The sequence below is a fragment of the Enhydra lutris genome, unplaced genomic scaffold, assembly GCF_002288905.1.
Source record: "Enhydra lutris kenyoni isolate GAN:26980312 unplaced genomic scaffold, ASM228890v2 scaffoldscaffold26, whole genome shotgun sequence".
Lineage (NCBI taxonomy): Eukaryota > Metazoa > Chordata > Mammalia > Carnivora > Mustelidae > Enhydra > Enhydra lutris.
In genome coordinates, this window is record NW_019154110.1 from 22,616,001 (window position 1) to 22,626,360 (window position 10,360).

Consider the following 10,360-nt stretch of genomic DNA (forward strand, 5'->3'; position numbering starts at 1 on the left):
TGTGTCTGGGGAAGTTTGTTTCTAAGGGGACTTAGACTATCTACAGAACTCAGTGTCTAAGTGTATGTCTGAGGATGAATCTGAAATTTGGTCCTTACACCCACTAACACTAGATTCTGCTTCAAATAACAGAAAAACACCTGGGTTTGGGTAACCAACAGTGGCTTTGGTAAGACAGAACATTATTTCTCTTTCTTGTAAGCATCCAGAAGCAGGCAGTTCAAGGCTGGTGTGATCACTCTGCTCCATGAAATCCTCAGGTCAGGGACCTGAGCCTTGGCTCCGTAATCCCTCAGGGTCAAAAGTGGTGGCTAAATATCCTGTCATCAATCTCTGCTCACGTCCTCTTCTAACCCTTTTACTTGAAACTTCTGGTAACATTTTTTTTTAAAGATTTTATTTATTTATTTGACAGACAGAGATCATAAGTAGGCAGAGAGGCAGGCAGAGAGAGAGGAGGGGGGGAAGTAGGCTCCCCGCTGAGCAGAGAGCCTGATGCGGGACTCGATCCCAGGACCCTGAGATCATGACCTGAGCCGAAGGCAGCGGCTTAACCCACTGAGCCACCCAGGTACCCCGAAACTTTTTTTTTTTAAGATTTTATTTATTTGACAGAGATCACAAGTAGGCAGAGAGGCAGGCAGAGAGAAGGGGGGGGATGCAAGCTCCCCGCTGAGCAGAAAGCCCGATGTGGGGCTCGATCCCAAGACCCTGGGATCATGACCCGAGCCGAAGGTAGAGGCCTTAACCCACTGAGCTACCCGGGCGCCCCACACCCCAAAACTTCTAGTAACATTATTCACATTCGTTATTTCACCTTGCTGATGATTCTGGATCTGTAGCTCTGCCCAGCTCTTTCTGTAGACCTTTATGTTAATACATCTAAATGACCATTGGTTGTCTCTCTTGTGACGTCACAGAGACCTCAATTTCAACTTGTTCAAAACCACTTTTAATTATTTCCCCAGCTTCATCCTGTGGTCTCAGTCCCTGTTCCCACTCCCCCTTCTCTGAATGGCACCACCCTGTTGCCCAAGACAGAAAACAGCATTTTTCCCTACCCACTCTGTCTCCATCTTACCAGTTTTACCATTCTGCCCTCCAAATATCTCCTGAAACCATCGCATTCTCTCTACCTCATGGCCAATATCTTAGTGCTAGCTTGCATCGTTTCTAGGTTACATTGCTACGGCTGACTTAAGTCTAGGTTGTCACTTTTTTTTTTTTTTTTAAAGATTTTATTTGACAGAGATGGAGAGAGGGAGAGAGAGCACAGGTCGGGGGAGGGGTAGAGGGAGAAGCACCCTCCCTGCTGAGCAGAGAGACCCATGCGGGGCTCAATTCAAGGACCCCAAGGTCTTGACCAGAGCCCAACGCAGACACTTGAGGGAATGAGCCATCCAGGTGCCCCATTTGTCACTAATTCTTCTAAAACAAGAATTAGATCTAACAAGTCAAGTAACAACTTCCTGGCTTAAGAATCCTTCGTTAGCTCCTTTGTTGGGCTCAACACTGTAGAAAGCGCCTATGGAGTTTTCTAAACACAGAGATGGCTGATTCCACTCCAAATCTGATGAGTAAAAATCATAACTGATGTTTACTTATATGTCAGGCATCGCCCTAAACGCTTTGTCATAATTTTCTCACTTCATCCTCACAACTTCATGAGTTGGTATTACTCTATACTGTGGACACTAGAACACAAGAGATTCAGGACTATGGCTGAAGTGACTGGACTGGACCCCATGCAGTGGAAGTGAGTTATGGAGCCGGCTATCTAATTCCAGAGTCCAAGTTCTTAACTGTAAGGTCTTAGAATCTCTGCGTGTGAGTCCAACAGGTAGGCTCCATTAGAGCTGATGGGTTGTGCTTCATGCTCAACATGGAAGCTTCGGGGCCGACTCAACGCCTGGCCCATAGTAGGCGGCTGGGAGCCGGAGTCCGGGGGGCGGCGAGCGCCAGTCATGCTACCACGCGGGGCTCCGAGGCGCCCACGTGGGTGGGGAGCGCGCCTCGGACAAAGACGCCGCGGCTCCGCGTCAGCACTCGCCGGTCCTCCTCGCCGCGGGGCTTCGCCGGGCTGGCTACTCCTCTCCTGGCCACCAGAGGAAGGCGGGGCCGCCCTGCCCCGCGGCAGGAAGTCGGCGCGTAGCTTCCGGCGCGCGGAAATGACGCGCGCCCCGCGCTTCCGCGTTGGGAGCCGGCGGCGGATCTCGGGACGCGGAGACCCGGGGTCCCGGCAGCGGGGCGGCCCCCGGGCCCAGGGTGGGGATGCATCGCCGCGGGGTGGGAGCGGGCGCCATCGCCAAGAAGAAGCTTGCCGAGGTGAGGAGAAGAAGGCCGACCTACAGCCATCCCCGACCCGAGAGAGACTGGAAGTCTCGGAGCAGAGCTCTGTACCCTCAAATCGCCCCCCCATCAGAATCTGACACGGCTCTTCGGGTCCCGGGGAACTTTCTTCAGTTTCCAGTTGATTGGAATGTCAGCATTCGCAGATCCACCAGCCCTTTCCCCCGCGTCCCCAAATATGACTACAGACTAGCCGTCTGTTTTACTTCCTCATCCCTCACCCTAAGAAAAACCATTTAAGACAGACCCTCCTCTTCTCATACTTCATCGGAGGCAGTGCAAGTGGGAGCCCCCAGCGCCCACTCTCAACTCACATTGGTTTCTTTGTCTGACAGGCCAAGTATAAGGAGCGAGGCACTGTCTTGGCGGAGGACCAGCTGGCCCAGGTGAGTCGGTGGGAGGGCTCCAGGCAGGAAGGGAGACCCGACTAGGCTGGACAGGACACCTCTGATGTAAACTAGATTGTTTGGATTGAACTAAAAATAGGGTATTTGGCAAATCTCGGCTTCTGGGCTGCTCAGATCTTTTATGGGACTTGCTAATAAGAGTGATAGCTAACATCTTTGAGTCGTTGCATGCTTATATGGTCCCAGGCACGTGTCCTTTTTTTTTTTTTTTTTTTTTTTAATACATGCACTATCTTGTTCATCCTGACGATCCTACCAGGAGGGAACTCTATTCTTCCCAGTTTAGAATTGAGGACATTCAGGTGATTTATCCAAGATTACATGGGTAGTAGGTGGTAGAGCTGTTTGAATTAGGTCTTTGGGGACTTTCACCTCAAGTGCCTAAGAATAACATGAAAATACGGCTTAAACCTGTGTGGCCCATCACCACCACCGTCACATCTAGGTGCATACCAAAGGTGTGTATCAGTGATGGGGTGCGGTGCCTGTGATTCCCTTTTCATGCCCTGAGTTCACACAGTTACTGGGACTGGTAAAGAAGAGGAGGAAACAGTTAAGCAAGGAAATGGATCCTTGTACTGAGGAAAGAGAGTAGACACGGGCTGTGCTCTTCAAAATCTCCCACCTCAGGGGTGCCTGGGTCGCTCAGTTGGTTAAGTGTCTGAGTCTTGGTTTCTGCTCAGGTCATGATCTCATGGTGGTGGGATCGAGCCTGGTGTTGGGCTTCTTGCTTGGTGGGGGGGTGTGTTCTTGAGGTTCTCTTTCCTCCTCTCTGTGCCCTTCTCACTTGTTCTCTCTCTCTCCCCCTAAAATAAATACATACTTATTTATTTAAAAAAAAAAAAAGAAACAAAACCTCCCACTCATAGGGGAGATGACATACAGGAATCAACTGGAAATGGTGATTATGTTTTAGTTTATAAAATGTAGCAAACGAGGAGATGTTGGGTCAGGAGTGATTACTCTTGGTGGGTGGAACATAGACTTTGTTAATTAGGGAAAGAGAAGGAACACTACAAATAAGTAAGAAAATCCCCAAACCATTTGTATTTAGCTTTGGAATATAATCTGGTAGACCCACCCCTCCCTTTGGGATTCTTTATTTAGAGTTGATTCCCAAGAAGGTCCATGACTGAAAGAGTCAACAATGACTGCAAACCTAATTCATACCAGGCTTCCTTTCTCTCCTGTGTAACCTTTCTGTCAGTGGCTGAAGATTTCTTTCTTTCTGAATGCTGAATTCTCTCAATTTTTAAAAAAGAATTTATTTATTTATTTGACAGAAAGAGAGAGACAGTGAGAGAGGGGACACAAGCAGGGGGAGTGGGAAAGGGAGAAGCAGGCCTCCCACCGAGCAGGGAGCTTGATGTGGGGCTCGATCCCAAGACCCTGGGGATCATGACCTGAGCCGAAGGCAGATGCTTAACAACTGACCCACCCAGATGCCTCCACATTCTCTCATTTTTTTTTTTTAAAGATTTATTTTTTTTTATTTATTTGACAGAGAGAGAGATCAGAAGTAGGCAGAGAGGCAGGCAGAGAGAGAGAGGCGGAGGCAGGCTCCCTGCCGAACAGAAAGCCCGATGCGGGGCTCGATCCCAGGACCCCGAGATCATGACCTGAGCTGAAAGCAGAGGCTTAACCCACTGAGCCACTCAGGTGCCCCACATTCTCTCATTTTTAAGACAAAATGGATTCTGGGGTGCACCTTCAATCTAGTAACAGTTTCTCTGGGAAAACAAAAAAGTATCACATTAGTTAAAATTGTTAGATGCATCCCGACTTTAGAACAGGAACATGTGGGGGGAAAAATGTGTTTTATTTTTCATTTTTTTATCTTTAAAATGTTTTATTTTATTTATACTTTAAAGATTTATTTATTAATTTTAGAGATAGAGCATGCAGGTGGGAAGAGGCAGAGGGAGAGAGTCTTAACTGGACTCCAAGGTGAGTGCAGAGACAGGTGGGGCTCAGTCTCACGACCCCGAGGGGATGACCTGAGCCGAAACCAAGAGTAGGCCACTTAACCTACTGAGCCACCCAGGCACCCCCAAAGATTTTTAAGCAATCTCTATAGCCAACTTGGGGCTCAAACTCAAAACCCTGAGATCAAGAGTTGCGTGCTCTACCACCAACTGAACCAGCCAGGTGCCCCCAAAAATGTGTGTTACAGAATTGAGGAAACATTATGGCATTGCAGTCCAGCTGACAACAGAACCACGAAGGAAAGTTAGGGATAAACAGAGGGAACAATAGGGGCGCCTGGGTGGCTCAGTCGGTTGGGCGTCTGACTCTTGTTTTTGGCTTTGCTCGTGATCTCACTGAGCCCCCAGTGCGGCTGCACGCTCAGTGGAGAGTTTGCTTGACGATCTCTCCCTCTGCCCTTCCTCCTGCTCGCGTGTGTGCATGTGCGTGTTCTCACTCTCTCAAGTTAAGATACATCAATCTTTTAAAGATTTTATCATTTGAGAGAGAGAAAGAGAGCGCACAAGCTGAGGGAGCCGTGGCAGAGGGAGAAGCAGGCTCCCCGCAGAGCAAGAAAGGGAACAAGAAATAGCGTCATGGCAGGCCTGGAGGAGGTAGGTTATTTCAGCCTTTGCCCTGCCACCGGGCCGGGAACTTACTTTTGGCATCAGGTTATCACTTGACTGGGCTGCCCCTGACCTCCCCCTGGTCCACCTTACAGATGTCGAAGCAGTTGGACATGTTCAAGAGCAACCTGGAGGAATTCGCCAGCAAGCACAAGCAGGAGATCCGGAAGAATCCCGAGTTCCGGGTGCAGTTCCAGGACATGTGCGCCACCATCGGGGTGGACCCACTGGCCTGTAAGGAGCTGTGTGCGGGGCTGCGGTGTTTTCCTGGGGCTCCAGAGGCCCAGCAGCTCTGCCGGCTGTCAGCACTGTGGCTAGGCCATCTTCCAAAAGGCCCTTTGAGAAGGGCCTGCAGGGAGAGCCAGAGGCTGTTGTCTCCAGGGAGGGCCCAGCAGGATGGCTGAGTGCGCAGCGTGAGGGGGAAGCCGGAGACGTTGCCTTCGGGCTCCTAGCCAGGGTACGGGCCTTCCCGCGAGTTGTGACCTACAGTGGACTTTTTTCCCTTTATTAAAAGGATAATTGAGTTTTAATGAAAGTCGCATGTCATCCTAGAGTCAGTCAATAGAGGAGAAAAAAGAAAAAGAGAAAGCGCGAGTCTCCAGACCCTGTTCCATAGTTGCAGAGATAAACATTAACGGTCTGAGGTAGCTTTCTGGGCGCCTTCATCCTGTTTATAAACTTTTTCTTCTAACGTATCGGATTATGCTGTCATTACTACTCTGTAACCTGCATTTTTTCCCCAGTGAACTGTTGTCTCCGGTGGATTTTGGAAGGCCAGGTCTGCGGATGGTTTCTCTCAGCCTTGTCTAGACCCTCTGTCCCATTGTATTTCACTGTATAATTTGGGAACGGAAGACTCATTTTTATAGTGTCCTGAGCCAGAATTAGCCAAACAGAAATGCCTTTTAGATTGCCCACCCTTGCCAACTGGCCGAGCTGGTTTTTAGGAGGACTTCCCAAGAGTTCGACTGTCTTGAGGATCCTGAGTAGTAAATGGAGCCCCAGGACTTAGGCTAGGCAGGAAACGCTTCCCACGGGGTAGATGTTTTCATCTAGCTTGGAAAGAAAAGAAAGGATAGAAACCAACCTAGAACCTGGCTTTTGTTTTTCTTTCTTTCTTTCAGCTGGAAAAGGATTTTGGTCTGAGATGCTAGGCGTGGGGGATTTCTATTACGAGCTGGGGGTCCAGATTATAGAGGTGTGTCTGGCCTTGAAGCACCGGAATGGAGGTGAGGCTGGCTGAGTCCTGAGCACTGGGCTTTGGACTTCTCAGAGGGAGAAGACCTTGAAAGGTGATCTTTTCCATCCTGCAGACTGCAGGCCAGTAAGATCTTGAGAAGCTCTTAGGTCTTCAGAAGCATCTTAGCGGCTTCATGTGGTTGAAAAATGGAACTACTTGAATGATGGTCTCTATTCCCTAGAGAGCTTCACCCAACAGGTTCTTAGCCCCTGGTGATTACAGAAAACAATAGGGAGGTAGGAAATAGGCCTTTCCCTCGATACACAACATGCCCAGGTTATGATTTTAAAATTAGTAACTGTGTCCTGGTGCTCCAGGGTGGGGTGATGCCCACTTTCTCGGCTCCCCAAAATGTGACCTAAAAATGGTCATCCAGTAGGGTCATCTTAATAATTTGTATTTTGGGTTTGGTTTGGTTTGGCTCAGCCACAAAGCTAATCCTCCCCCTGCTTTCCTCCCCGCTCGCACAGGCCTGATAACTCTCGAGGAGCTTCACCAGCAGGTGTTGAAAGGAAGGGGCAAGTTTGCGCAGGACGTCAGCCAGTAGGTCTTGCCTCCCAACCCCTTGGAGTATGGAAAGGTCTTTAAAAATCAGATGGAAATCTTTTCTCTTTACTGCTCACGTGTCTAGGCTACTTTCGGGATCATTTTGTTCCTCTTTATGATCAGAAAACCTGTGTTTTAGAAAACGGGAAATATAGACCTAAAGAACCAAAAACCACCCGTTACTTCTCAACTGAGATTACAACTATTGACATTTTCGTGTATTTTCTTCTAAGCATTTTTTTTTCACATGTATGCATGTATTGTTACTATTTTTTTTTTAACATACTTAGGGCTTAATATTGAGCTATTTGTGGTGAAGGAGACTAGTGCACACACCGGAAAAGGCTGGGGAACGGAGTGGGGGTCAGAAGGCGGGGTACATGTTGATCTGGTTCAGCAGCCTCCATGCGCAACTTCAGTTTGAGAAAAGGTTAAAAAAAAGGCTGTCAGTATGTGGCCTGCACATAGGGTCTACACATGGTCTTGTGGGTTTTCTTTTTCCCTAAATTCGAGTTCAGTTGTTAACGGGAAACCAGATGATCTGGCAGGAGCGGGCCTGAATTTCCCAATGGCGATCATCAGCTGGGCCGCCGTCTGTAAAATGCATGGGTGGTTTCCGGTTTCCTTTTTACCACAGTCCGCGCTGCTCCCTGTCGTCTGTTGCATGGAGCTCCTTCATTCCCATTCCCCGGTGGGCTCCTGTGGGCGGGTTTTTGCTCCATCCCTGTACCATCTCCCAGGAGTGTCCCAGCGCCGTCTGGTGCCCCTTGGCCCTGCCTTCTTACTGAGGTCACCGACCGTCATGCAGCCGTTTGAGTCTTGTCGGGGGGTCCCGGCTAGGCCGGAGCTGAAACTGCGTCGCGGCTGGGTCTGCTGTGCCAGGGGTCTTTAAGCGGCTTTTTCTCCCCTCAGAGACGACCTGATCAGGGCCATCAAGAAACTGAAGGCGCTGGGCACTGGCTTCGGCATCATCCCCGTGGGCGGCACCTACCTCATTCAGTCCGTCCCGGCTGAGCTCAACATGGACCACACCGTGGTGCTGCAGCTGGCCGAGGTACCTGCTGCCTTCTGGGGGCCGCAGGGGCGGGGGCAGGGCCTGGGCAGGGGTTACAGTCTGGGAGGGACTTCGGGAGTAGCACAGACTCAGGTCTTCCGCTGAGACTGTCCAGTGGACGCACGACTCAGACCGGTGCTTATTTAGAAGACATTTATTGAGCAGCTACAGCGCAAAGCACCGGGCCAGACTGTGGGGGGCAGAACGGCGGGCACCAGAGGTCCTGCTCTCAGGGAGCGTACAGTCTAGTGGAGCAGACAGACATGCAGACAGCGGGCTGGATTTGCTTGGGTAGACCGATTCTCTGAGGTCTCCGGAGTACTACACTCCGAATGGGTTCTTCCAAACAAACGTTTCATCTCGTTTGCCAGTCCCCCGTCCCTCGCATGCCTTCAGCGAACCCCCTCCTTCCCCATTCCTTACCCCGGATTGAGGGAAGACACGTTCAGTTTTCTTAATCCGATAATGGAAAACAAAACTAAATAAGGAGGGGCTTTTCTTACTGGGGAACGGGTAAGGTGAGGCAGGGACTTGTTACCATTTCTTGCTTTCAGTGAATTATTCTGAATCTTGTCATACTCTGAAGTTCTCGGAGAAAGTCTAAATTAGTATTTTAGTACTAGGGACCCCACTTTTTAAGACCGAACCTGCCCCCCCCCGCAACCTGTCACCCTGAAAGTCGCTTCTCTCTCTTTGCTGGGGCCTCTAAACATTCTTTTCCCCTGCTCTTAGGCTTCAAGGGCAGGTCTTCCTCCTGTCTGGGTCGGTCTGTTGTTGCCGGGCAGAAGCTGGGTTCTTAGGGAAAGTCCACTGTTAACTGACTCCCTCGTTCCTCCTTCCTCCAGAAAAATGGCTACGTGACTGTCAGTGATATCAAAGCCAGTCTTAAATGGGAGACCGAGCGAGCGCGGCAAGTGCTGGTATGTGAATTCTGGAATGGGCCAGAAGAGATGGGCCCCAGATGGGTGGATAGACCGCACACCGGCAGAAACTTTAGCCTTGCTCTGCTGGCCTCTCGCCTTGAAGGCTGCTGTCACCACAGAGAAGCAAGGCAGCCCCCCGCATTCCTCTGAAGGTGCCCCTGAGGTCCGACTCAGAGGCAGGCTTCTAACTCCGCATAGGCCAGTCACCGGTACCTCCTCTCTCCCCCAACCTGTCGTGGTCAGACAGTTCATACGGTTTGTACTGGAAGTAACACTGTCAATGCAGAGTGAAGGGAATTGTTACCTACTTAATTACATACCCATAATGGCGTACTGTTACACTGCGTGTTATACAGTTAGCGTTCTCTATAGACAGATCCCGTGATGCTAGTGAGAGGCTGACGAGGAGTAGCAGGAGAACGTAACCCTGGCTTTTCATACCTTCTTCCTTATCCAGGCAATTAAACTGTAGACTGAATTTCTTCTGGAAAGCAGGGTAACATAAACATCTGTTTACTGCTGCTGGGGACAGCCGGGCCCATCTTGAGCCTATTCCCGGCTGTAAGAATTGCGAGTCCATTCTAAACTAAGAGAGCCCCTCCATTAACTTGTCCATGAAGGTTCACCCACAAGTTAACGGAAACGTAATTTACAACAGTGGTGTCCATTTTGCTTCAGGGAACTGGGATCAGGGATTTGCTTCAGGCCACAGGGTGGACGTCTCTGTAGCCCCCCGGTCCTTCTCCAACATCCCACACTACTTGTCTTTACCCTCCCTCCCAGCAGCACGGGTTGAGTGGTTTGGCGGCATCTCTTGCACCTCAGGCAAAGGTCAGGGCCAAACAGAACCTGGAATTCCAGTCTGGTTGTGTAAAGGTGTGAAGGCGCTCGTGTAGATTTAGTCTGAAAACCCCACGGATGCCAAAACAGGTCTGGGGGTCGTTTGTCCACCTGACAAGAACTCCGACTCTTCCTGCCTTTTCCCTCCAGGAACACCTGCTGAAGGAAGGGCTGGCCTGGCTGGACCTACAGGCCCCAGGGGAGGCCCGCTACTGGCTGCCGGCTCTCTTCACTGACCTCTACTCCCAGGAGATAACAGCTGAGGAGGCCAGAGAAGCCCTCCCCTGACTCTGGCAGTGTGGAAGGAGCCCCAGCAACAGGCAGGAAGAGGAGGGCAGAGCTGCTGGTGTGAATAAAACCTGAATAACTTTTTTTAAAAGAAAAGAGTTTCAAGTTTTTTCTTTCCTCAA

At 50.1% G+C, this 10,360-nt stretch overlaps 1 protein-coding gene across 3 annotated transcripts; it reads left to right on the forward strand.

Annotated features, from left to right (window-relative positions):
- The first annotated feature begins 2,196 nt into the window (after positions 1–2,196).
- Positions 2,197–10,358, forward strand: LOC111151343 (SNF8, ESCRT-II complex subunit). Of its 3 annotated transcripts, XM_022509287.1 has the most exons (8): positions 2,197–2,325; positions 2,685–2,735; positions 5,443–5,581; positions 6,472–6,576; positions 7,058–7,130; positions 8,046–8,187; positions 9,033–9,107; positions 10,101–10,357. In XM_022509287.1, the coding sequence occupies exons 1-8, from the start codon at positions 2,272–2,274 to the stop codon at positions 10,236–10,238; spliced, it is 777 nt and encodes a 258-aa protein (XP_022364995.1). In that variant the 5' UTR covers positions 2,197–2,271; the 3' UTR covers positions 10,239–10,357. The 3 variants fall into 3 exon arrangements, with proteins under 3 accessions (XP_022364995.1, XP_022364997.1, XP_022364996.1); XM_022509289.1 differs by lacking the exon at positions 6,472–6,576 and having other exon boundaries at positions 10,101–10,358; XM_022509288.1 differs by lacking the exon at positions 2,685–2,735.
- The last annotated feature ends 2 nt before the right edge of the window (positions 10,359–10,360 follow it).

Bases quoted from the DNA above. Each gene is read 5' to 3' on its own strand.
- LOC111151343 (XM_022509287.1), top strand. From the start codon at position 2,272: ATGCATCGCCGCGGGGTGGGAGCGGGCGCCATCGCCAAGAAGAAGCTT. The intron at 7,131-8,045 runs GTAGGTCTTGCC...TTCTCCCCTCAG, and splicing joins TTTGCGCAGGACGTCAGCCA to AGACGACCTGATCAGGGCCA. The intron at 9,108-10,100 runs GTATGTGAATTC...TTTTCCCTCCAG, and splicing joins AGCGAGCGCGGCAAGTGCTG to GAACACCTGCTGAAGGAAGG.